Here is a 25813-nt window from a genome sequence, read left to right as displayed (position 1 = left end):
TCAGGAGAATGGAAGCAGAACTTTATTCTTCTTGGCTAGGGAAGAGAACTAGCGGGTGGTCGTGCATAGTACCCCCATCCCTCACCCCTCCCAGAACCAAAGAAGATAGGCAGAGCCACCAAAGGGCTACCTCTGCTCGCCTCTCTCCTTTGCCCAGGCGGAGGCAGGTGAGTGCAACGCAGGGCTGGGGTGGCTGCAGTGATGGAGCGGCCAGGGCTCCAGGGCCGAGGAGACCGGGGGGAGGGGGGGGCTGCTCAGGTTGGGGGATGGGCGTGGGGGCACTTCTCATCCTGGGAGCTGCCAGCTGGCACAGGCAGAGCTCAGGGTACCAGGACGCGGTAGGGACTGCCTGGGATGTGCTCGTCACCCCACTTGACCACCAGCGTGTACTCTCCCTTGTCCTTGAGCAGGTAAGAGACGCTGTAGAGCCGGCTGCCCACGTGCTTCACCAGGATTTCCTCGCACGGTGTCCGGGGGCCATGCACCCCTACCAGCAGCATGTTGTTGCCTGGTGGAGAAGGGGCCTCAGTTCCAGACCCCAGGGCTCCTCCCTCCAACTGAGGGCCCACTCAACCGTCTTTCTGTCTTGGTATCCTCCCCCCGCCACCCCCGTCTGTTCAGGGGAGACAGCCCTTCCTAAAGAGCTACAGGCACAGGAGACCTCAGCTCTTCCCAAGGCACCTTCCTGAAGGGTAGAAAAGAAGGTGGGGCGGAGCAGGTGGGAAGTGGCTTCAGAAGTGGTAACCATGCCCTAGGGGCGCCACCTGGGTGGCTCAGTCGTTAACTCTTGTTAACTCCGACTCTGACTCTGACTCCAGCTCAGGTCATGATCTCAGGGCCCGTGAGTTCAAGCCCCACGTCGGGCTCTGTGCTGACAGCTTGGAGCCTGGAGCCTGCTTTGGATTCTGTGTCTCCCTTTGTCTCTGCCCCTCCTTTGCTCACACTCTGTCTCTGTCTCTCTCTCTCAAAAATAAATAAACTTTAAAAAAAAAGTGATAACCGTGCCCTCAAAGGCACCCCCACCCCATCTCACCCCCTTCTTCCCGTGTTCCCAGGTACTGTCACCCCATCTCATCACTGGCCTTGTCTTCCTGGAAGGGCAGAGGCCGTGGCTGCGTCCAGGGCACCCACCTGCTTTGCTACAGTCTACTGTGAAGCTGCTCTTCTGGCCTGCGTAGGCCTTGCTCAGCCCCAGGCCCTTGGCCAGCACCTTGCTGGCATCCGTGGAGGCTGCGCCCGGGGCCCCGTGCTGGGGGGCACTGGCGGCCTTGGTCAGGGAGTCCACAAACACCGATGACGTCTCATGAAGGCTGTGGTTGCTGACGAGACGGGGACCTGCAGGGCGAAGCAGGTGGGGCGCTAAGAAGTGGCCAGAGTGCCAGGCATTGGGTTGGGCACCAGCAGTCTGGTGCAAGGCTTACCTGTGACTTTGGCCTTGAAGGGGCTGCCCCCAATGTGGTAGGGGCCACCATACTTGATGGAGATGAGGTAGCTGCCAGGCGCCATGGGAGTGTAGGTGACCCGGTAGCCGTCAGGGCACTCTTGGCAATCCATCTTCACCTTGGACGGCCCATCGATAGTTACGGACAGGGCACCGGCTCCCGCGTTGCTCGTGTTCACGATAAACTCAGCTGGGCTCCCTGGGGGCGTGGGGGGTGAGGAAGAGCTGGCCCGGCCTGCTTCCCCATTCCCCCAGCACGGCTTCGTCACCTCTGCACCTCCTGTTGTCGCTGACAGCTTGGAGGAGGGGGCCCTAGTAGCCATGTCCACGCACTGGAAACCACATCCACTGACCTACCTGTGACACCACCTTCTAGGCCGGCTCCATAGGCGGACACCAGGCCTGGGTCCCCTCCATGCCCAGGCTCCCCAACTCGGATCTTGAAGGGGCTTCCAGGAATGTGGGTGCCGTTGAACTTGACATCAATCAGGTAGACACCGTTCTCCCGGGGTATAAAGCGCACAGCATACTTATCTGAGGAAGAGAAGGGCATGCTGGGGGCTTGACACCCCTCCCCGAACACTGAGCCGGTGGCGTATGTGAAGAGGCTCCCTTGCCCACCAGTCCAGGAGGTCCGCGTGGCCCACTCCGCTGCTTCTGGGGACCACAGCAGGCTTTCTGCACCCCTCAACACAGACCTCCCCAAACCGGAGGACTGAAGCGGTAGATGCCCGAGCAGACCGCTATCGGTGCTCATTTGGACTGAGATCTACAGGCAAAACACTTGCGTCTCTGCCCCCTGGAAAAGGTGACCACAGATACCAGTCCCTGCTTGTTACCAGGGGCACAGAGGTCACGTGGCTGGGCGGGGGGCATGACTAGCCGTGAGACTGGCGACACCAGCTGCTTCGGGCCTGTCTGCAGGTACCAGCCCCGTGGATAGACTTCAGCTCCCTCCCTCAGGAGACCACATCGTACGGCCTGCAGAAGGTGTCCTCCTTCCTGGAAGCCAGAGCTTCCGAAGCAGACCCCCCACCCCAACCCAGGGCTCAGGCCACGAGTGGGGCAAGGGCTGCCTGGCTGGGAGAGCCCCCAGCACTCAGGCTCTGCTTGCAGCGTCTGTACCTTCCTTCTGCACTCAGTCTGCTTCCAGCCAGCTGGGCAGGCCCACTGTTCCCAGCAGGGCCAGGGAAGGTGGGTGGGTGGATGGCCCGGGCAGGGACAGGGCCTCACCTTGGTCGATCTCTGTGACATAGCACTCCTCCAGGGCTCCCGAGGGGCTGTGCACCTTAGCATCGATCGCCCCCTTGGCCCCGTTCAGGCTGACTGCAAAAGAGGCTGGCTGGTTGACCTTGAGCCCTGACTCCTGGAAGCACAGCAGATGAGGTTAGACAGGGCGGCTGGGGCGCACGAGAGCCGGGGCCCAGCGGCGGGGGCCCACGGGGTCACACTTACCCATCTGGCGTCCGATTTGGTTTAAAGAGGGAGAGCCACTGATTGCTGCAGGGCAGTAAGCTCCAGGCACACCCCCCCGCCCCCAGCCCTGCACTCTGCAATCACACAGCCACGCAGCAGGAACGGAGGGTAGCCCTGCCCTGTGGGCAGCACTGGGCCCTGGGAGGCTGTCCCTCTTTAAACCTTAGCCCTGGTGCTCAACGGGCACAGGCTTCTGTTCAAAGCCTTTAGACCTGAGACACGAGAAAAACTCCACACAGTGGGCAGGGGTGTCTCCTGCCAACCCCAAGCGTGGGCTGCACCCGGCCAGAGCAGAGGCCCGGCGCCCCGAGCTGGGCTGGGCGGGTCACTCGACACAGGGCCAAGGCCTGCTCTGTGCGACGGCTCTGGTCTGGCCGGGCCCAGGAGCCCCAGGCAGGCGGTTTCTCTCGGTGCCTCACCTGAAGACTAGAAACAGTAAGGCGGCGGGCATCGCCAGACGGAGAAGCCACAGGTACTACGAAGGGGCTGTCGGGGATGTGCTCCTCGTTGAACTTGACTGAGACCTCGTAGTCACCTGCGCAAAGAGAGAGCACAGAAGGCATGCTGGGAGGCCCCCATTCACTAGGGTTCAAGCCTCCCACGTCCCACAAACAGCCTGGGTGGTCCTGGGAACTTAGGGGGGAGGCCGGGATCTAGGTGGAGCCATCCGCTCAGACCCAGACCAACACCCATGCCCAGGTGCCGCCTCCCCTGGCCCTGGGCAGGCCCTCGGCACCTGGCTCCTGGACCACATAGGCCACGCCGCAGGAGCCGTCCTTGCGGTCCTCGAAGGAGATCTCAGCCTTGCTGGGGCCCTCGACAGCAATGGCCAGGCCCCCGGCGCCGGCTTCCCTGGTCCAAATGCTAAATTCAGCTGTAGGAAGAGCAGTGTGTCCTCATGGAGGGCTGTGATCCCGGCCTCAGTGTCCTCCAAGCATGGCTGAGGTCAGCACAGCTGCTAGCGACTTCCTCACCCCCCACCCCCAGCCCAGAAGAGCAAAAGCCTGGCAGGAAGCAGGCATACCTGGCACTCCAGCTTCAGCCCTCTCCAGGCCAGGGCCTCCGGCGCGCACCTTGTGGGCTCCCCCTTCCCCCAGGGGCCCCACGGTGAACTGGAAGGGGCTCCCAGGCACGTGCTGGCCCTTGTACTTGACGCTGACTGTGTGCATGCCCATCTCAGCAGGCACAAAGCGGATGCAATAGGTATGGTTCTCCCCTTCCACGATCTCGGCCTCATGGCTCTTGCCTGATGGGCTGGTGACCTGGGCGGTCATGTCCTGGATGCTAATTTCTGTAGGCGGGGGACAACCTGATGAGCAAGAGTCCTGGGCCCCACCGCTCTGCTCGGGGCCACGTGGGGCTGACACCCAGGACTCCCTAAGGCCCTCTCCCCGGCTCCCTAGGGCTCCTACCGGGGATCTTCAGGCTGAGGTCACAGTGACTGCCGACGTTGGCGACTGAGGGGGCCCGTCGCCGACGTGTGATGCTCTCTTTCACCCGGCCCTCTCCTGTTACCTTCACAGAGAAGGGGCTGCCTGCAGGAAGAGAGCACAGCCCATGCACCGTGCAGGTTACGTTTCTGCAGGCAGGCCCTGGTGTGCGACAGGAAGGGTGGCCCCATCGTGGGAGCCACGTGCTGGTCAGCCCCACTCACCAGGCACATGCTGGTCAGCAAACTTGATGTTGATGATGTAGTTCCCAGGCTCTGTGGGGCAGTAGGTGACCCTGCACGTGCCATCCTCCAGGTCCTCCGTGTTGATGTCCACCTTGCTGGGGCCCTCGATGGACAGGCTAAGCCCGCCGTAGCCTGGGAAGCGACAGCCCTGAGCCAGGGGGCCGAGCACAGGGGTCTCACCCCAGCCGGTAGGCCACCACCACCTACCTGCATCACGGGTGTCAATGATGAACTCTGCAGGCTCAAAGGTGTGGCCTTCATGGAGGCCTTGGCCTGAGACCCGCACGCGGCTGGCATCCCCGATCTCTGACTGGCTGATCACCACCGGGATGGGGCTGCTGGCCACATGCTGGCCATTTTTCTTCACGTGCACCAGGTGCTCTCCCGTCTCCTTGGGCACGAAGGAGATCCCTGGGCACAGGGTGGGGCCGTCAGCCAGGGGAAGGCGGGCCCTCCCCTCACAGCCTCCCCTTCCTGGGAAGCCCTGCCCCTCCACCTCTTACCCACGTGGCCATTGCGCAGTCGCTTCAGGAGACAGGGTTCCTCCCGGCCCGAGGGTGGCACTACAGTGGCTGTCAGCAGGCTGAGGTCCGTCTCGGAGATATTGATGGGGATGTCAGCAGCGGAGCCCACCTTCAGGTGGGACATGCGCATCGAATCGTCACCTGCCAGGAGATAGTCACTGTGTGTCCAGGTGCGGAGGGAGACGGTGCCCACCCTGCCATCTGCCAGCTTTTGTCACTGCTCCCGGTGCCACCTACCTGTGACCCTGGCAGTGAAGGGGCTGCCTGGGATGTGCTGCTCGTTGTACTTGACCAGGATACTGTAGTCCCCGGGCAGCACGGGAAGATAGGAGACGCTGCAAGTCCCATCCTGGTTGTCGGTGCAGCTGATCTCTGCTTTGGACGGGCCCTCGATGGCCAGGGACAGGCCCCCTACAGAGAGTCACGGGAGAGGATGGGAACCACGCCCAGAGACCCTGCACTGAAGGTGAAGAGCCCCAACAGGCAAGCAGAGGCCGGCGTGGCAGGTGTGGAGCCCCGCTTAGGGAGTGTCTCCGCTGGACGCCGGTGTCCCACGGCACGCAGTAAGGCTGAGACCAGAAACGCTGCTCACCCTCTCCTGCGTCCTTGGTGTTCACGGTGAAGACCGCGGGCTTGTTCACCACTCCGTGGCTGAGGCCAGGCCCATAGGCAGTGACATGGCCGCAGTTGACATAATCCACGTAAAACTGCAGGGGGCTTCCTGAGACAGGAAAAGGGGCCAAGTGGAATGGGGCTGTGTCACCTCCCCAGGGCCCCCCCAGGGCGGTGGAGTACACTGTGGAGACGCACCTGGGATGTGCATGTTATCGTAGCGGATGTCCATCTCGTGCAGGCCTGCCTCACTGGGTGCGTAGCGAACGGTCACAGTGCCGTCCTTGTTGTCAGTGATGGCTGGCTGCGCCACCTTGCCCGAGGGCATCCGCACCTCCCCTGCAGGGCAAGGGGGCCAGGGTCAGGGCACCTGCTGGCAAAGCCTAGCCTCCATGGCTCCCGAGCTCCTTCCTACTCCCACTTACCAGTGATCTCGCCTTTCTTGATGGTGAAGGGGATGACGAGGTCGAAGGGCCTCAGGCTGGTCACATCCAGCCCATTGACACCCATCAGAGGTCTCTCTGGGGCCTGTAGCAGAGACAGAGGGCCCAAGTGAGGGGGCTGTAGGATGGGGGGGTCCCAGGGGAAGGATCTGGAGGTCCCTTCTCACTCGTGGCAGGATGGGGCCTCACAGGATCCCCAGCTGGCCAGTCCCAAGTGTCCCCTAGGGCCAGGAGAGCCAGACTGAGGCACACAAGGTCATACCCAGGTCTGCTGGCCACCCTGGGCATAGGCGTACTGCGGGGCCAGCTGCTGAGGCCGAAGCGGGGGCTGTGCTGCGGGCTGGTCCCCAGCTAGAGCCTGCAGAGCAGCACAGAAGAGTGCGGTAAGTCTACTGGCGTAGAGATGGCCCAGGGGGCGGGACAGGCCAGACTCCGCCCAGACCCTTCAGCCCCGGCCCCTCCTGACCGTCACTTGGAAAGGGCTGTTGGGCACGTGCTCGCCACCAAAGCGCACGCAGATGACGTATTTGCCCGGCTGGGGGGCCGTGTAGAAGATGTCAAAGGTGCCATCCTCGTTCTCTACCACGTCCACGTCTACCTCCGAGCCGTCGGGTGTGCACACGGTGCAGGTCACCTTGCCTTTGCCCGCCGCCTTGGTGTCAACGGTGATTACCGTCTCCTCCCCAATCTGGATGGTGGGGCCGATGCCAGCACCTGGGGGGGCAGGGTGGGTCCCCAGAGGGGGAGCCGGTGCGTGAGCTCGGCACATGAGCTGCTGCCGTGTACCTGCCACCCACCTGGGCCTCTTACTGCCACCACCAAGCGCAGCCAGGCCTCCCGCCCCCACCCCCCCAAGCTGGGACGGTGAGTGGTTTCTCAGAAGGCAGGAAAGGTTCCCCTGAGCCGCCTCAAGCCTGGGGATCCCATCTTGGGGCCGGCCCCACATGGGAAAGGCCCGACGGGCGGCACACAGATGTCTGGGAGAAAGAAGGGGCCTGGAGGCCCGGGAGGCCACCACCACCGTCAGGGCACAAGCGTTTGCTGCCACCTCCCCCGCCAACTGGGCCTCAGCTGGTGCAGCGGACTGCCACCAGTACCCCGGCCGGGCCCACAGCCACCTTCGGCCCTGCGGCCCGGCCCTGGATGCCAGCGCCGTGTGCAGATGCGGTGAGGCAGGGTCCTGCTGTAGCGTGGGGGCGTGTGACTCTCGCCTCCCGCCCCCCAGGCCTGAAAGTGAAACTGGGGTTTCCTGACAACTGAGAACACTCGCTCCACCAGAGGCTTGTGGTGAGGGGTGGCCAGTGCGGCCTGGCACAGGCAGGGAGCCGGGAGCAGGGGAGCAGGGAGCGGCAGGGGTGGCCCCCAAGCGGCACAACACAGCAGGCAGCGGTGGCACCCGGGGGGGGGGGGGACAGCACAGCAGGCGGGGGCGGCACCCGAGGGGGCAGCACAGCAGGCAGCGGCGGCACGCGGCGGGGGTGCGGGGGGGAGGTGGGGGGAACAGGAGGCCCAAGCCGCAGCCACCGCCGCTAGGTTGCAAGGGCAGAGCAGCTGAGCAGCCTCTAGGGCCCCAGAGTGCCCGAGGAGAGGGGAGGGACAGTGACGTTATGATCTGGGCTCAGCCGTGAAGGCCTGGGGGGGGGGGCTGTGGGCTGCGAGGCCTGGCGGTGAGAGTGCATCCTGCAGCCCGGCCCCTGCAGGGAAGCAACCGGGAGCACTCGATCCATTCTCGGGCTAAGTTGAAGGGGGTCCCCCTGGCCAGCCTTCCACTGAGCTTCCCTAGTGCGTGAGGGCTCCCGCCGTGCCAGGCTCCGCGCCGGCCTTCCACGGCTGCCCCAGGCTCTACACCTGGCCGCCTGCCGCCCACCTCGCCCTAGGAGGCCTCACCTCACACCCACTCCCCTCTCCGAGGCTCGTCCTCCGCCCCCGCCTTCTAGCTCGTGGCTTCGGCCCCGACCCACAGTTCCCTCCGATCCCCCACCTGCCCCCCGCTCAGCGCCTAGCCCATCCTCAGTTCTCGGCTGCTCCATCCTCCAGCTACACTTCCCACGTCCACTCCCTGCTTAAGCCGCATCGCCACCAACCTGGCCTGGGCCACCACTCTGACCGATCCAGAAGCGACTTTGGCCCCCCTGCTGGGCTCCCTGCCTCCGTTCTGCATGCGATGGCAAGGTTAACTGAATCCACTCCCTTAGCCAGATCCTGGCCCTGGCCCTGGCCCCAAGGCCCTGTTCCCGGCCCTAGGCACACATGCCTGCCGCCTCAGGTCCTGGAGAATTCTACCTACCAAGCCACTGAGCCCTACCCCAAGACCCTAGCCCCCCTCTGAATCTTGCCCTGGCTACCTCCCCCATGCTCCAGGCCAGGTGCGTCTGGAGGCTCCCAGGTCATCGGCACCTCTTACTGGTGTCCCTGGGGTCCCTGGCTGACGCTCGAGCTCTCCTCCCATGCCCAAGCAGGGGAGCCTCTATGCCTGATTCGGCACTATCTGAATAACGTCACTGCTGGGAGGGGGGACAAGGGGAGGGAGGGGATGGGGAGGGCGGGCAGGCCACCAAGTGCACTTTGGGGCTCTGAGGCTGGGCTGGGCCCCACCATGCTACCCGCCCAAGCAGTAGACGCGGGTGCTATGGTACTACCAGTCCGTCCCTCCCGCTCATGCAGTCTGGACCTCCCCCGGCCCGGGACACAGAGGCCCCTGGGAGCAGGGGATGGGGGTCTGTGGATCCGGCCAGGGCCAGGGACTCCCACTGGTAAGGAGAGACCCCTTGTCCCCGTAGCCCACGCAGGAGCCCTTGACACAGAAGGAGGAAGTGAGAAGGAAGGGCTGGCTGCCCGCCCCCAGGGCTCCCCCAGGGTGCCATGATCCCCAGACCCCAGAGCCCCCAGCGGGGTGCCTCTCAGGATGCACCTCACCCCAAAGCTCTCAGCTGCAACCCAACGTCTCAGATGGGGAAATGGAGGCCCAGAGGGAGGGAGGGCCGGAGCACTCGTGCTCTGCTCTGGAGGCCTCCCTGGACACTAACCCTCCAGCTCCCCCTCTGTCCCTGCCAAGAGCTGCAGCTGGAACTGCCCTGGGAATCGGCACGGAAGAGGAAAGGAAGCTGCCCTCTGGGCAGGAGGGGCATCGGGAGCGGCCCCAGCAAGCAGCTTACCTAGCCCGTGACCTCCGATTGACACTGAGGTGAGAGGGCAGAGAGCAAGGAGAAAGGTCAGGTGAGTCACTCAAGGGGGCGGCCCCCACTCCCACACGCCGCCCCAAGCAGCGAGCCCTTGCACACAGGCACACCCAAGCCCCGTGCCGAGCGTCGTGGCCGCCGGCAGGCCGGCTCACCTGTCACTGTGCACTTGCTGGCGTCTCCGGTGGGCACAGCCCGGACGCGATACGGGGAGAAGGGGATCTCGTCGCCACCGTACTTGATCAGGATGGTGTAACGGCCGGTCACATCCGGCACGTAGGCCACGGTGTACGTGCCGTCCTGGTTGTCTTGGATGTGCGTCTTCTTGGGCTTGCCCTCGGGGTCCTGTGCCGCAGAGCACCGGGGAGGCGGTTGGCCGGAGCCCAGCCGGGCCCAGGATTACCTCGGACCCCGTCAAAGGAGCAGGCATTAAGTCCCGCTGCCGCAGGGACAGCCTCCGAGTCACTCGACCACCATGGCCCAAAACGACTGCCCACACCCGGCACCGCCCCTTGCTCTGGCGCAGCCAAGGCACCCAAGGGGTGTCCCAAACGCCCAGTGCACCCCCAGGTGATGACGACACGTACGGCAGGGAGCTTGGTGGCCATCCTGTTCTATCCCCACGGCAAGCTCTTGGCTCCCACCCTCTGCCCCAGGGCCTGCCCCCAGAAGCTCTCAGGGCCTTATTCTTATTCCTGATCGATGAGAATGTCACGGGTGGCCAAGCCGAGGCACTACGGACTCCGGTCATGTGCTCGAAGTCAGCAGCGAGCAAGCGTGTGCCCGGGGAAGCCCGTGCCTGCCCTCACCATCCTGGCCTCGCTGGCATGGCTCCAAGGCAGACCGTACACCCGGGCTGGTCCATCTACCCTACTTACCCGCCCTATGCCACACGGCCCTGTGGCCTCGGCCCACTCCTCCCTGGCCTGCACTGTGCCCGGAGCTGTAACTCGGCAGGGCCAGGCAGCCGCCCCGGCGGCCAGCTCACCGTGATCTGGACAGCGAGCAGGCCCTCTCCTGCATCCTTCGCGTCAATGGTGAACTCCACAGGAAGGCTAGCAGGAACGCCCGTCGTATTGAGCCCAGGGCCGCTGGCCTTCACCTTGCTCGCGTCATGGGTAGGCAGCACCTTGACCTTGAACGGGCTGTCAGGCCAGGATGGTATGAATGGTCAGGAAGTGTCTTGGAGCTCAGCCCGAGCTACCTTCCCACAGGCAGCAGGCCCCACCCCTTACCTGCGGGGCACCTCCTCCTCCCCGTACATCACGGAGATGCTGTAGGGCCCCTCCCGGCTGGGTACGTAGTTCACGGTCTGGGTGCCGTCAGCATTGTCCACGACGTCCACAGGCTCCACCAGGCCTGGTTCCAGGCGTAGAGACAGACTCAGCCCGTCTCCTGGGTCTCCAGCCCTCCCACACCCGGGCTTGGCTGCGCACTCGGCCCCCACCCCGGGCCTCGACCTGGGCTTTGCCCTCCCCTGCCCATCCCTAGGAATGGCCCTGAGCCCCTCAGACCCCAGACACTGATCTGCACGCCATCTTGCACCGTTGCTCACCCTCCCTCCTGCCTCATCTGCGCAGCGGCCAAGCCCTGTCTGTCCTCGGCCCTCCTTCTGGTCCTCTGCCCCAGGCACCAGCTTCGCGGTCATGTACCACCCGCACACCCGCTTCTGAGCGCTGGGCCTTCGCCCTCCCTTCCCACTCGTCGCCAAGCATGAGGACGCTCACCTTTGGGCCCCTGCACTTTGACCTGCAGTGGGGCCACACCGGCCTTGCTCGTGTCTACCTGGAAGGACTGAGGGAGGTTGGCGCGGACCATGCCAGGGCTCAGGCCAGGCCCGGAGCACTTGACCTTGGATGCGTCCGTCACATCGTGCACGGGGACCTTGAAGGGACTGCCTGGGGGGCGGTGAGGAAGGAGGACAGCTGTGTGAGAGAGTCGAGGGCCAGCGAGCAGTCCCGGTGCCGTCCTAGGGAACTTGCCTGCTCACCTGGTACCTGGTGGCCACCGTAGGTGACATTAAGGCTGTAGGTGCCGGCCTCATAGGGGATGTACTCGACCGAACAGCTGCCGTCCTTGTTGTCCATGCAGGACATCTTGGCCTCGGAGGGGCCCTCTACGGCCAGGCCCAGGCCGCCAGTGCCAGCTCCCCTGGTCCAAACGGATAGCCCGTTATCTCCTGGGGCCCCGGGGCCCGTCACAGCCCCACCCCCCACCCCCGGGTGCTTGTTTACCTAGTCTCCACGGTGAATTTGTTGGGTTTGTTGGTTGTGCCGCTTTGGATCCCTGGTCCATGGACACGCACCCGGGAAGGGTCACAGCCCTCGGTCACGGGCACCTGGAAGGGGCTGCTCGGCACGGGGCTGCCGTCATAGGTCACATCCACAGAGTGGAGTCCTAGAGGAGGGCAGGCTGGGTCAGGAGAAGCCCGGGCCACCAGATCCCTGAGCCCCCGTCCCCTGGGAGCCCTGGCACGTACCCTCCTCGTAAGGCGTATACTCCACTTTGTACGTGCCGTCGCCACAGTCCTGCACGTAGGTCTCGGTCAGGTTGCCCGAGGGGTTGGCCACACGAGCCTTGACGTGTGGCCCTCCGGTCTGCGTCAGAGCCCGGGCATCCACACTGAATTCGGTGGTGGCCTCTCGGAAGACACCTGCAGGGCCAGGTATGGGGAGGAGGCATGGGGCTCCAGGGACCGTAGGGTCCCCGGCCTCCCCCTGCCCCTGTGATCCATGGTGGGGGGGCCTCACCTTGGCCCTCGATGCCAGGCCCGTAGCACTGGATGCCCGAGGTGTCCACCGCGGGCTCCACCTGGAGCTTGCTGGGGAAGTTGGGCACGGGCTGGCCCCCATACTTGATGGTGACAGTATAGGCCCCGGGACAGAGTGGGATGTAGGTGATGGTGTGGGTGCCGTCGCCGTGGTCCTGGATGTGCACCTCGGCGGGCAGTCCCGCCTCCGAGCGGATTTCGATGGTCAGCTCTGCGCTGCCCGCACTCGAGCAGTCTACGTGGAACTGGCCCGCCTCGCCAGCAGTGGCCCGCTCCAACCCGGGGCCCGAGCATTTGACTTTGGACGCATCGAAGCAGGGAACCACGTGAGCCTTGAACGGGGAGCCAGGGATGTGGGTGTCAGCAAAGAGGATGTTGATGTTGTAGTCCCCGGGCTCGGTGGGCACATAGGACACCGAGCATGTGCCGTCCCCGTTGTCCAGGCACTCGAGCTGGGCCTCACAGGGGCCCTCCACCGTCAGGCCCAGGCCACCCATGCCAGCACCCTTGGTGTCGATGGTGAAGCGGGCAGGGGAGCCTGCGCTGCCGCCCTGCAGGCCTGGCCCAAACGCCTTCACCTGAGGAAAGAGGGGCAGGTCAGGAGCAGAACCCACACAGCCTCGGTGACTCTGGCCCGAAACCACCAGCCTGACCTTCGTCTGCCTTCGCTCATTCTGGCTACCCTCCCCCACCAGTTAGGGGCACCGGCAGGGCCCAGGCAAGGCCACTGGTGCCAGAGGCAAAAATGGGGAAGGGGGAGGGCGAGCCTGGAGATGATGGGGTGGGCCCCCGAGCCCCAATTACCTTGCTAGGCTTGGTGGGGGGCAGGGCTTCCAGAGGAAAGGGGCTGCCGGGCACAGGCACACCATCGTAAGTCACCTCGACCTCATAAGGCCCCTCCTCTCGGGGCACAAAGCGCACCACACTGTTGTCAGCCCCCAGGCCGGGCTCCACCTTGCAGGGCACTACTGTGCCCGAAGGGCCTGTGATCTTGGATGCCACTTTGCCTTGGCCACCGGCGCCCTTCGATTTGACTGTGAATTCCTGATCTTTGCCAACGTCCACCTCTGTTGAGATGAGCAAAGGAGGGAGAGAACTGTGGCATCCAGCCCACGCGACCCCTGGGCATCCTCCGTGACTGCGACATGGCCCTAACTACTTACTCTCTCCCAGGCCAGACACCTTGATCTTGCTGAGGTCTAGGCTTGGAGACACTCCCACCGAGAAGGGGCTCTTGGGGATGGGATCCCCTCCGTAAGTGACACTGATGCCAACTGGACCCTGGAAAGGGTGCAGAGAAACAGGGTGACGAGTCAGGACCTTGGTCTCCCCAGCCTGTGCTCTTCCCCCCTTGGGCACAGAGGAAGCATAAGAGAAATAGTGGCTTTGCCTGCCCACCCGCAGCCTTCCATGCTGGCTCTGTCCCAGGTAGACATCGAGAGTGGGTAGGAAGCCCTCTGGAACAGCCCACCTAGCCCACCACACGAGGAGGCCCACAGGCTCCATAGGTGTAGTTGAAAAGCGTGACTGTTGGAAGTCACGGTGGCTACCTGCTGCACAGGAGTGTACTTGACCGTGTAGGTGTTGTCATGGTGGTCGATGATGTCCACGTCACGCACCGCATCCCCCTTGGCCAGGCCTGAGAACTGGACGTCCAGCTTGCCTTTGCCAGCAGCTTTGGCATTGACCGTGAAATGGGTGGGTTTGCCAAGCTCAACACCTGAGGAAACATGGTGGCCATGTAGACGCCCCTTGCCCCAAACCTCCTGTGGGCCCCTGACTTCCCCACAGGGTGCTGCTCATCCTCACCAGTGCGATTGAGGCCAGGGCCCTCAGCCTTCACCTTGCTGGCATCGTGCGAGGGCTCCACCTTGACCCGGATGGGGCTGGTGGGTGTGGCCTGCAGGGCATGGGAGGAGACAGGCTCAGAGGAAAGTAGAACCCCAACACTCAGCGAGCAGTATTAGGGGTTGAGAGGAGCAGCACCCACCTGGTCAGCAAAGAGGACCATGATGGTATAGCTACCGGCCCCACGGGGTGTATACTTCACCGTGAAGGTGTCATTGTCATTACGGATGATGTCAAAGTCAATGTCGGCCTCAGTGGGGCCCACCACGCCAGGAGCACACTTGATGCCGATGCTGACATCGCCTGCAGTGGTGGTGGGAGCAAAGGCTGGAATCACGCAGGGACACCTCACCTCTGGGCGCCCACCCACTTGGGGAAAGACCTTACCCTGGCCGGCCTCTGTGCAGTCCACAGTGAAGTACGTTGGCTCATGAGCCTTGAGCCCGGTCTTGGCTACTCCTGGGCCATACACCTTGACCTTGTTTGGGTGGCTACCGGCTCCCACGTTCACCTGCAGGGCACAGGGGCAAGTGCAATGGCATGAACAGCCTGGGGGAGACACAGGACTTTTTCACTTGCTGCTCACAGGGACACAAAATGGTGCAACCGCCTCAGGAAGTAGCTCAGCGCTTCCTCAAATGCGTGAGCATAAAGGAAGCAAAAATCTGATGCCACCACGCCACCTTTAGGTGTCTGCGTATGGCAAGGAAGGAGGTCACACGTCCCCATAAACACTTGTCCTCGAATGTTCACGGTGGCACTATTCTCAACAGCCGAAAGCCAAGAACCCCCAGATGTCCATCAACAAAGAGATAAGTAACATGTGGTCCATCCACACAATAGCACGGGATCGAGCCCTAAAAGGCATCAGGCGCTGATTCACGCTAGGAGGTAGGTGACCCGTCACGAAAGCATGATGCTGAGTGGAAGCAGTCAGGTACCCAAGACCACATCCCGGGTGACTGTGTCTATAGCAAATGTCGGGGGCAGGCAGGCGAACCCATGCAGCCAGGAAGGTTAGTGGTCATCTGGGGCTGGGGGAGAGGAGCTGGAGGGTAGAGGGGTTTCTCTTTGCGATGATGATGTGCTGAGCCGTGACTGTAACCACAGCTGCCTAACTCTAGATGTGCTCGAAACTCCCAAGTCGCACACTTGAAGCAGGTGAACCGCCCGGCTCTCATCTGACCGAGCTGGACAGAAATAAAGCAGGTGCCCAAGGGAGACGGGCTGCAGGCCTACTTGAGGCCCCAGCTCACCCGGAAGGGGCTGTTGGGGACGTTCACGCCTCCCCAGGACACCACGGCCGTGTGCTTCACGGGCTTCCTGGGCACGTAGGAGCAGCTATAAGTGCCGTTGCCATTGTCCTTGACGGACGCCTCCACGGGGCATCCCTCGTTGTCCTGGGGCAGGAACAAGCAGTTTGTGGCTCAGCCCGGGCACCTGGCTACGCCACTCCCCCCACCCCCCGCCACGGGTGGGCACCCCACCTGCACTTGGATCCGGAGAGGTGCCTTCCCGCCATGCTTGGCATCCACCGTGAACTCGGCCGGCTTATTGACAGCCACGCCCGTCTTCTCCAATCCAGGCCCACGTGCCTTCACCTGATGAGAGGCCACCCAGGTCTCAGGCCACCAAGGACCCAGAGTGGCGGGAACACAACCCTGGGGATGCCAGCCCAGCCACGCCTCCCAAGGCCCCAAGCAGAGGCGGAAGGGGGCCGAGCCCCGGGCCAGCAGCACGTGCCCCTCACCCTATCTGGGTGGAAGTCCTGGGGCGCCTCACGGATGTCAGCCATGAAGGGGCTGAGGCGGATGTCTTCACTGTTGCATAGCACGTGCACGGCATACTCGCCAGCCTCCTGGGGCCAGTAGCGCACATCGCAGGAGCCGTCGCCCTTGTCATCGCATTCGATCTTGGCCTGCGAGGGGCCCTCCACCGAGAAGCCTGAAAACAGCCACCGGTCCTATCAGCACCCCGGAGCCCCGGTGGGGTGGCCTCACCCGCCTCTGCCCCAAGGTGCCCACATCACAGCCTCCAACTTACCCAATGTGCCTACGTCGTCCCCGATGGCCTCCACCACGAAGTCTGCAGACTTGCCGACGACACCGCCTTCCAGCCCAGGACCCCAGGCCCGCACCTTCTGATTGCCACACTCCGTGCCCACCTTCACCTCAAAGGGACTATGAAAAGAAAGCCACGCAGGGCAGCGCTGAGGGCCCAGCAGGGGGAGGAGCACACTGCCCGGGCTCTGAGGGCTATGCCCAGGGTCTCACCTGCGTCCAATGTTCTGGCCGCCCCACGTGATGGTGACCATGTAGGTGCCGGGGACCGTGGGGTAATACTCGAAGCCATAAACGCCGTCCCCCAGGTCCTTCTGCTTCACACGCTCCTCGCCCTCTGCCCAACACAAGGGAGGACCTCAGGCCTGGCCAGCGGCAGCCCCGGGGTCTGCCACTGCCCATCCCGGCCGCAGCCCAACTTACTGGGACCCTTCACGGTGACCTTCAGCTCCCCACTGCCCGCGCCCTTCGTGTACACCTTGAAGTCTGCAGTCTCCTTCACCCGCACACCCTTGGGCTGCAGGCCCCGGCCGACAGCGCGGCAGGCACTCGGGTTACAGGCTGTGGGGACAGGGCCAGCTAAGCCACTGGGAGCTGGCCGTGGGTGACCCCACCCTGCCCTCCCGCAGGGCTGGGCCATCAGAATCTGAGGGTCCCTCAGCACTTGGTCCCATGGGATGGTGAGGGACATGCAAGAAAGAACTGGAAGGGACCGAGACCCCGGGACCTATAGGCCAGGCCTCCTCCCAGCTCCTCCACGCCAGCCCCTCCCCTCCACCCAGACCGCCCCCTCCCAGAGGAAGACAGATCCAAGTACCGTTGACCCTGTGGGCAGAGCAGAGAGCAGCAGGTTTCTAAACAGCTGGAGCGAGCTCTTCTGAAGGTGAAAGCGTGGAGAGAGAGACGGAGAAGGAGGAGGAAGGGCCCCAGCAGGGGAGGACAGAGAGCCCAGACAGTGGAAGCACAGAGACCCAGGGGGCCGGGGCCGGGCCCGCCGGGAGACTCGCCCTAGCTACCCCCTCCGGAGGGAGGCCCAGTCTACAGTGCCTCGCTCGGGGGGCGGCCGGGACCGGCCTACCTTGGCCAACAGTGACAGTGTAGGGGCTGCGAGGGATCGGCACACCAGCGAAGGTGACGTGCACCGTGTGGACGCCCTCCGTGGTGGGCTGGTAGCTGCAGCGGTATGTGCTGTCACCCCGGGCCTCCAGCTGAGTCTCCACGGTGCCCTTCTGTCCCGTGGGGTCCTGGATCACAACGTCCACCTCACCCGTGCCGGCTCCTGCCACGAGGCACCGGCTCAGCTCGCGGGCCATTCGCGAGCCCTGGCAGCACCCCGCTCACACCCGCCAGCCTCAGCGACGCCCCTCACCGGCCGTGAAGATCTCAAAGTAGGTGGTCTTGTTGGCAATGTTGCCACTGGGCTCCAGGCCGGGGCCCTGGGCGGTCACTTTGCTGGCATCACCCTGGGACTTGTCCACATACACCTCGAAGGGGCTCTTGGCAATATGCTGGCCAGCAAAGAGCACAGTGACCTGTCCCGGGGGGGGGGGGTGCAGGCTGTGAGGGAGAGGTCTGGGCCTCGGGGCCGCTGCCTCCACCCCTGGCCTCCCCTGGGGCTGAGGGCTCACCTTGTGAGTTCCAGTCACCTCGGGGACGTACCAGACCGAGAAGGTACGGTTCTTGTCATTATTGGCGGTCACCTTTGCCTGTGGCGGGAAGGAGCGCGTGAGCCCTGCCGAGCCCTGCCGAGCCCTGCCAAGCCCACCCGCCAGGATCCCTACCTCCTCCTGGTGGCCGGCTGGGTCCTCCACGTACACCAGCACCTCTCCCTGGCCAGCGCTTCTGGTCTCCACCGTGAATTCTGCCCGCTTCTTCACCATGTTGCCCGTGGGCTCGATGCCTGCCGGGCAGGGTGAGGGAGCCAGGGGCCGGCCGTCAGGGCCGCCGCCTCGCCCCTGCACACCTCCCTGCCGTTCCCCCGTCAGGCAGGCTCTGAACTGGGGTGAATCAATTCCATGTGAACCCTGGCCCGGCACAGCCTGACCTTGTGCCCCGGCTGCATTCTTGCCGCGGGCCGGGCCTGGGTCTGCTTGCTGGTACCCTCGCTCGGTCTGCCTGGGCCCTAGTTCCCGTGTTTCACCCTCGCCGGGTTGCGTCTGTTTACAGCAAAGCGGCTGGGTCCTCCCTCCTGAACACAATCCACCTTGCGCTGGGCACTCGGGAACTTCTAGCCAAGTGGCCAGTCTTGACCAGCCCCGGCCCACTTCCTGGATTCTTGGGGGGCATTTGAGAACCTATCCCCTACGTAAGCCAAGAGCTGCTCAGGACCTCCACATCCTGCAGGGAGGAGGTGAGCGCCCCCAGCATCCCTGGCCCCACTTCCTCACCTGGCCCATAGGCTCGGGCTTTCTTGGGGTTTAGTTTGGGCCGCAGGGGGGCCCCCGGCTTCAGCTTGGCCTTGGGGAACTGGGACAGGTAGGTCATGACGGAGTGCTCGTCTACATTGGGGTCCACGATCTCCTCGGGCGTGATCACCTACCACAGATGGAAGGCGGAAGCCGTTTGACCCTCCAAGCCTCGGGTTCCCAGGCCGTGACACACCGGCCCGCTGGGACCCCGACCCCCGGACGCCTCCCCACCCTCCACCCCGGCCAGGCAGGGGCGCACCTGAGGGATGCCCAGCCAGTCATCGGCCTGCTGCATGGCTTCCCGCGCGTTGTTCACGGGCTTGCTGGCGTCCCAGGAGTCCCAGTCAGGACACAGGCCTGTGGTGCAAGGCTGGAAGGTGAGGGGAGGAGCCCACGGGCGCCCCCACGGGGGCGGCCCCCTCCACCTCAGCGCCCTGCCCCGAGCACCCTCGCCCCTCACCTGGGGCACAGCTGTCGACAAGGGCGCCCAGGGCCCTCCCGCTCTGCCAGTCCCGGCTGAAGTTGGTGATGGGCAGCTGCGGCAGCTTATTCTGAATCCAGCCCAGGAGCCGCTGCTTGGGCGTCTGCTTCTTGGCTTCCTCATCCTCCTCCTCATCCCACATGGGCATGGAGATGGAGTAGTGCAGGATCAGGGTCCAGATGAGGCCTAAGATCAGCTTCAGGTTCCCATCCACGATGGCCTTGCTGTCTGTGAGGGAGGCGAGTGGCGGCACTGAGCAGGCAGGTGGCCGAGCTCGGGCATCCCTGTGCGCTCGCACACACGGCACCAGGCGCTCACAGGCATCCCGGGGCGGGGGGAGGGGGAATAGGACGGAAGGAGAGCTCCCCCAGGGCATGGACTGGGAGTCGTGCCCTCTCTGCCCAGGGTCCCTGTACGGGCTGGAGGAGAGAGGGACTTCTGGGGACGAGGAGACGCCCGCGGACACGCGGCGTGGTTACAGCGCGATGAAGCGTATTGCTGGAAGCCCTTTGGGCGTAGGGGCCCAGAGGAAGGATGGACGGCAGACCCAAGCTGCAGGCAGGGCCCGGGGAGGCCTCTAAAAGAGCCCTTCTCCTGATGGCACTTTGCAGCCGCCCGCCTTCCAGATCTCCAAGGAATCGGGGCAGGAGCAGCAGCCTGGCCCCAGGGGGCCTGGATGCGAGAGACCCCCTGAGCCGACCCTGGCACGGGGCGAGGGCTGTGGCTGAGGCTGAGGCAGGGGAAAGCTGGCCAGTGGGCCAGTTGGGAAAGAAAACCGTTGCCTCAGAATGGGTGGGTGGGCCGAGGGCCATGCAGGACAGGGGAAGTGGAGCTGTTGGGCAAGGACCCTTTGTGTGGAGGATGTGAGCCCTACCCCCACTTCCTCAGTGCCCCTCCCCCCCCACCCCCCACCCCCCCACAGACCCAAACTGAGAGCAGGCCCGGGAGGGAGTGCGGAGGACACAAGAGCAGTGCCTGGGTTGCATGGGCCTGACTCACTGGGGCCCAGCAGAGGTGGCCTGCCACCGAGGGTGGTGGCCAGGACACACACCACGGACCCCTTCACCCAGCCCGAGGAGGAGAAGGGCAGAGCTAGCGAGCCTGGGTGGGGCAGCCAGGGCCCAGCTTGGGAGGTGGGGTGGCAGAAGCCGCGGGTGGGGACCCTGCCTCCTGCTGCTGCCTCAGCAGGGCTCGCTGGCGGCCGCCTGCCCTCCTCACCACCTAACGGGGCCCTGGGCCTCAGGCGGGTGGTTGCCAAACTCACCACAGGGGAAGTGGTTAGGGCGGGCACCCAGCACCCCGTCACCATAGCAACCCCTCCAGGCTCTGGGCCCCACCCAAGGCACTTCTGGGTCTCAGCTTCCGAAGGGGTGGGGCCCTGAAAAGAGGAGGGCTCCCTGTGAGCCACGGGAGTCCTGCACCCCCATCAAAATGAAGAGAGAATACTTGTCTGATGAGTCAGCTGGAGGGTGGGAAGGGGATGGACACACGAAAAGGGCCAGCGGTGGCCGCCTCTGCATCCAGCAGGCAGGCCTCGAGAACCAGCTGAGCTGCGCAAAGCGAAGCCGCCTCCCCGCTCCTAGACTGAGGTGTCCTAGCTCTGCACCCCTGCCTTATTCTGTCCCCAAACACCAAGTGGATGTGGTGGAGGAGGGGCTTCAGGCTGGGGATGAATGGAAGGTTCGGAGAAGACCAAGAGCACAGGATTAGCCAGGGCTTCCCACCAAGCCCCCACCTCAAGTCCTGCTGTGACTTAGGAGGGGGACACACAAGGCCAAGCTCATCAGCCTTAGTAGGTAGGGCTGGGCCCCTCCCCTTGGTCAATAGGAGGCTGGCCTAAGCCTTCCTCAACCCCCTTACAAAAGAGGGAGGGAAGAAGCAGGGCCCAGGGTTGGGAGACAGCCTGGTTGGATGGCCCCGCCCCATCCCACCCCCTTTCCCCAGCCCCCGGGCTAGCCGGCCCCCTCCCTCCCCTAATCACTGCTGCTTTCCAACATTTTTTTGCCTTATATGGCAAAGCTCTGGGAACTAGGCCTGCTCCAGCCAGCTCACAAGAGGAGGAGAAGAAGGGAGGAGGGAGGAGGAGACCCCCCCCAGACAGCTGGGGTGTGGCCTGCCTCCCCACATCCGGTTGCCCCCCCACCCAAGGCTCAGAGATGACTCAGCTTGGCTAGACTGAGGCTGGGACTGAGGGGTGGGCCTCGTCTCGACTGGCATTCCAGAGAAAGAGGTGGGGCCCAGGAGACCTGCCCTCTGAGTGGTTGGGGGCACCTGAGTCTCCGTCCCGCAGACTGAGGCTCAGCAAGGACCGTGGCCGTAGGGACAAGCGGACGAATTGTAAAGAAAAGAAAGCTTTCCTTCTCTCGCTGCAACACGCTGCTCCCCAGTCGGCCACCAGTTCTGGTGTCCATCCCTGAGCAGCCCCCATCTTGAGAAGCCGCAGTTGGGCCGCAGCCTCAGGCTCGCTGGGATGCCGCAGTAGGTGCGGTCAATGCCAACCTCACCCGTCCAGTGGCACGGACACTAAGTTGGCGGTGAGCCCAGTGCACACTGGAGTGCCTCGCAACCGACTCCTGCATTCTAGATACCAAAAAGTAAGTCCTACATGGAAGCAAGAGTGTGGCCCAAGTTTAAGTCAACTTGGAGTTTAAGTAGACTGCAAACCAACTCCCTTCACCGGCCAACTCCTCTCAGGGGCCTTTTGCTGGCTGTGGTCCTCGGTGGCCCAAAGTTTCCCGAGAGGAGATCGAAACTGGGGGTTGGAGCCATCTCTAATGGAAGGACCCATATCCCAAGGCCAAAAGAAGACAAGAGCCGTAGACAATGGGACCCACGAGCTCCAACACTCTGTTTAGGAACTACAGGAGCGCCTCAAGGCCAGAGGGCCCTTTTCAAACTGCCGAAGGGAGGGCAGTGGAGAGCCTGAGACTCCCCCTCCTCAGGGATGGGGCACTGGGCGCAGGGCCAGAGCCTGGCCAGTGTCCGCCTTCCGCAGGCCCTCTCCCACCGCGGGCTCAGTGGTGGGGGCGCGGCCTGCGGAGGATGTGAGCTCAGCCTGGGCGCGGGCCAGCCGGGGTGCGACGGGCGGGGGCGCGTAGCGGTCTGCATGCCTGGCCGGCCTGCCAGCACGCCTTTGTTCTCGAGGCCTGCGCGCTGGAGCCCGGCGGCCGGGGGGCAGCGCCGCGGCTTGCAGAGGTGGGGGGGGGGTTGCTGGGAGGGGTAGGCCTGGGAGAGAGGGGAGGACGCGTGGAGCCCCCGCCCTCGACCTCCCGGTGCCACAGGGGCGACCCGCGCCCTCACCGATGGACACGAGCTTGATGCTCTCGCGGTCCAGGAACTCGAGCGCCACCGACACGTTCTCCAGCTGCATCTGGCGGAAGGTGGGCCTCTGGTTGTGCTTGCGGTGCATCTTCTTCTGGCTGAGCACCTCCAGCAGTGCGATGAGCCGCAGCCCATCGCTCAGGTCCGTCTGCAGGTTGGCGATGCGCTTGCTCACGCACTTGAGGTGCTCGTTGCACCAGCGCGTGAACGTGTTCTGCTGGATCTTCTTCCACGGCGCGTCCTCCGCCAGGTCCTTCTCGGTGGCTGGCATCTCGGCGTCCCGCGTGTCGGTACCGCCGCCCGGAGCCGCGCCTGCCGCGCTCTGGCCCGCCCGGGAGTGGGAGCTACTCATTTTGAGGCGCGAGGAGCCGAGGGGCGGTGCTGCAGCCTAGGCGAGGGGACGGCCCTTTAATTAAAGTCGCAGGCACCTCGGCACGCGCTGGGCGAAGCAGACAGCGGAGATTGTGCTGCGGAGAGAGCGAGCCCTTTAAATGAGGGCGGGGGCGGGTTCCGTGGGGGGCGGAGCCACGGCGGGGCGGGGCCCTGGGGTGGGGCTTCGGGCCGCACCCGCCCCGCCCCGCCCGTCGGAATGCCCCCTTCAGCCCCCAGTCCCGTCAATTCTGACCCAATACCGAGGCTCCGGGGAGGGTCTTTGGGCCCTGAAGGGGGCAAAGACGCGCCTTCGCCTCAAGGCCTCGCACCACCGCTGCAGGAAACGCTGCAGCAAGGAAAGGGTGAACAGCGTCTGGCGTTGTACCACTGGCCGCCAGCGGGCACGCCATACAAGGGACTTTCCTTCCCCAAGGCCCCTGCGGGGGGGGGGGAGGTATTGGGTGGGGTGGGGTGACTCCTGCTCTCCGAGTCACACGGGCTCCGTCCCCACAGCCTCCAGAACCCCCCGGCCCCCTCCCTACCCGGGACTCCTGCGCTTGGGGTTCCCCGACCCGCCGCCCCTGCAGCAGCGGGAAGGACCCGATCCTAAGAGCGAGCCCCTGGAGAGCGCGGGTCCCAGGCCCGGCGCTGCTGCCAGCGCTTCACGCCCGTGCCCCACGCCAGGGAAGAGGCCGCCCCAGAACCCCTGTGCCAGGCCCGCCTTCCCGCTCTACGCGATCCTGGCCCGCGCACCTGCGCCCGCCGGCCCGCCGGTCCCCCCCGCCCCCCTCCTTCCCTCCCCACTCCACTCGGGAGGAAATGGGGCACTGGGCCAGGAGGCCGCCCGCACTCCAGGAGCAAGCAGCCTTGCAAGGGACTGGGCGTGCCAGTGGGCACTGGCAGAGGGCCGAGGGTACGCCTGACCCACCGTGCCATCCACCTGGGGCGCTGGGGACTTTCTCTCCTGTCGGAACGGCTGCCCCCGGTCGCCCCAGGAGGCAGCCTGCCAGGGGCCAGGGGGCGCAGGACCTTCCACACCCAGAGGGCCTGCTCATGGGTTCCAGTGTGGCTTGGCAGGCTCTGAGTACTTGGGTCTGGGTGGGCTTCAGGCCCCGTGGCAGCGCAGAGGGGGCCCCCAAAGACAGGGATCCAGGGTCCTGATGTGGGCGAACCATGGAGGGCTTCGAGCTCTTCGCTCAAAATCACTTTTCTGGTAGATGACTCTGGAGACAGCGGGGAAATCTCCGCTGTGGGGAGACAGAGACCAGCAAAGGCACAGGGGCAAGGGGCCTGCTGGGGACCCTGGCTGCCACCCTCTTCAGTGTAGAGACGCCAGCCTACCAGGGCTCCTCCCAGTCCTGTGCACCTCCGCTCTGCAGGCTGTTCCCTTCCTTCTGTCTTCTCTCAAGAAAGCCGTGCCTCTCCCTCGTGCATGCTTGTAAGACTGAGCTGCACACTAGCAGTATTTAAGTTACCTCCTAAAGACCAGTGCAGGCGGAGGCCCTGGTCAGCCAGCAGGTCGTGCCCAAATACGGTTGACTCCGAAGTGGCCCCGGTTGCCTGCATTACCCGCGGTGGGGCTGCAGCCCTGGTCAGCATCTCCCCCTGGCCTCTGGCACGCTCACTGTGGGGCTGCCCGTCACCCTGTTGGCTTTTCCAGCCTGAGGCCCACATCCCCACGTGCGGTCTTCCCTCTCCTGACCACTTTCAGACACGCTTGCACAAAACTTGCACAAAACAGACACGCACCAAAATGCCATGGTGTCTGGGACCTGGGCTGGAAGTGGCAGTGAGAGCTGTAAAGAGGGGACCCATATGGACCCCTCCCTACCAGGTACCATCAGGACGATGTGAGATTGGTCCTGGTCCTTCCCCAAGCCCCACTGGAAAGCAAGCTCCCGAGGGCAGAATGACAGGAAAAATGGATTTTCTCTCCACTGAGTGCCATCCCAGTGGGTCATCTGTGTTGATTCCCTAATCTCCAGAGACCAGGCAGACTAAGTCAGCACAATTATCTGTAGTCAGCCCGGGCAGAAAGGGGGACAGAAGCTGGGTATCCAGCTTCCAGTTCTAGGCTTTCCCTATTTGGGGGAGACAAGGGAGGTGGCTGTAGAGGGTTCTTGTCCCCAGGAAACAGTATCACCACCAGATGGCGCCCCATCTCAAAGCCCCCAGATCGGGCAGCCCTTGGAAGCCAAAATCCAGCTCTTTCATATTTTCCCTTATTTGGAGTAGATTCTTGGACGTTAGACACACCCCGCCCCCAATCCACCCCCGGCCCTCAGACCCCAGGCCAGGCCCTCCCACAGGGGCGCTCCGGTTGGTGCAGAAAGCTGCAGGCGGGCACGGTGAGAAGAGACCTGGGCTGGAAAGGCAAGTCCAGGTGCGGCAGGTGAGGACACTCATTTCCTGAGCTCCCACCTTGGCCGTGTGGCCTGGAGCACGTGCAGGTGGACCTGCCAGTGGACTTCACCTACTTTTCCCGGCCCGAGCTGGCACGGGAGTCTGGGGATGTTGCTGCTCACATCCTGACTGGCGGTGAACATCCAGCTCAGAGCCAACCTGGGATAGGGCCCAGCCAGGGAATCCGGCCCGTAGGAGGAGCCCCTGCCGCCTGTGCCTGGCCACACCCCTGCCCCAGCCCCCACGGCTCACAGCAGCCCCGGAACCAGCTGCCCCGTGCCCAAGGTAGCTGGTGCCCCGAGGACTGAAGCCAGCGTCGACTCCACTATTACCCTCCCAGGGGCCATACTAGCTGCGAAGTGTCCTTCTACGTGACCACTCAGTCTCAGCCCATACAACGTCCTGGCTCTCGGCGGCCCTTCTTTCCCAGCAATGCAGTGGCTGGCTCATGGGCACCCACTTAGCCCGTGTCCTGCCACACACTCAGACACCGTCTCTCTGAGGGACCCCTATGGCCCAGGGCCCCCACACTGCTGGGAACCGGCACACATTCACGCGTAAACTAGGGAGGGCAGCCCCTGGGCACCGCATTCCCAGGTTCACTCCCAACCGCGCCGGAGTCCGCGTTCTTGGCACCTCTCCGCCCCCCTTTGCCACCCTGGTTCCCCATCCGCAAGCTGCGCGGTGACCGTCTCGCGCCGAGGCCTCACCTGCTCTCGTCGCGGGCGGCCCGCGACTGCGGGGGTGGCGCCGGGTTTGCCTTCGCGCCCGCGCCGGGCGCCTCGGGATTTCGCTGTCGT

General features: G+C 64.3%; 1 protein-coding gene across 2 annotated transcripts; it reads right to left on the bottom strand.

Moving 5' to 3' along the window:
* On the bottom strand, positions 1–25813 carry FLNA (filamin A). Of its 2 annotated transcripts, XM_039225582.1 has the most exons (48): positions 25724–25813; positions 22218–22705; positions 18897–19145; positions 18696–18793; positions 18416–18563; positions 17810–17928; positions 17657–17734; positions 17398–17560; positions 17107–17307; positions 16452–16589; positions 16242–16365; positions 16012–16148; positions 15719–15912; positions 15456–15569; positions 15225–15368; positions 14356–14479; positions 14111–14271; positions 13930–14020; positions 13671–13840; positions 13284–13401; positions 12925–13187; positions 12101–12698; positions 11830–12003; positions 11585–11747; positions 11341–11501; positions 11078–11248; positions 10586–10709; positions 10339–10495; positions 9506–9695; positions 9327–9350; positions 6638–6885; positions 6434–6529; positions 6154–6256; positions 5927–6067; positions 5709–5837; positions 5354–5527; positions 5096–5257; positions 4800–5003; positions 4572–4724; positions 4330–4452; positions 3942–4208; positions 3654–3791; positions 3337–3452; positions 2675–2807; positions 1799–1975; positions 1422–1640; positions 1132–1335; positions 1–508 (listed from the first exon to the last, which is right to left on the bottom strand). In XM_039225582.1, exons 2-48 carry the CDS (start codon positions 22588–22590, stop codon positions 321–323), a joined length of 7944 nt encoding a protein of 2647 aa, XP_039081513.1. In that variant the 5' UTR covers positions 22591–22705; positions 25724–25813; the 3' UTR covers positions 1–320. The 2 variants fall into 2 exon arrangements, with proteins under 2 accessions (XP_039081513.1, XP_039081514.1); XM_039225583.1 differs by lacking the exon at positions 9327–9350.

This window comes from Hyaena hyaena, unplaced genomic scaffold, assembly GCF_003009895.1.
Source record: "Hyaena hyaena isolate Hyena2069 unplaced genomic scaffold, ASM300989v1 scaffold_2376, whole genome shotgun sequence".
Classification (NCBI taxonomy): domain Eukaryota; kingdom Metazoa; phylum Chordata; class Mammalia; order Carnivora; family Hyaenidae; genus Hyaena; species Hyaena hyaena.
Note: the sequence above shows the minus strand (reverse complement) of the source record. Positions and strands in the feature narration are given on the sequence as shown.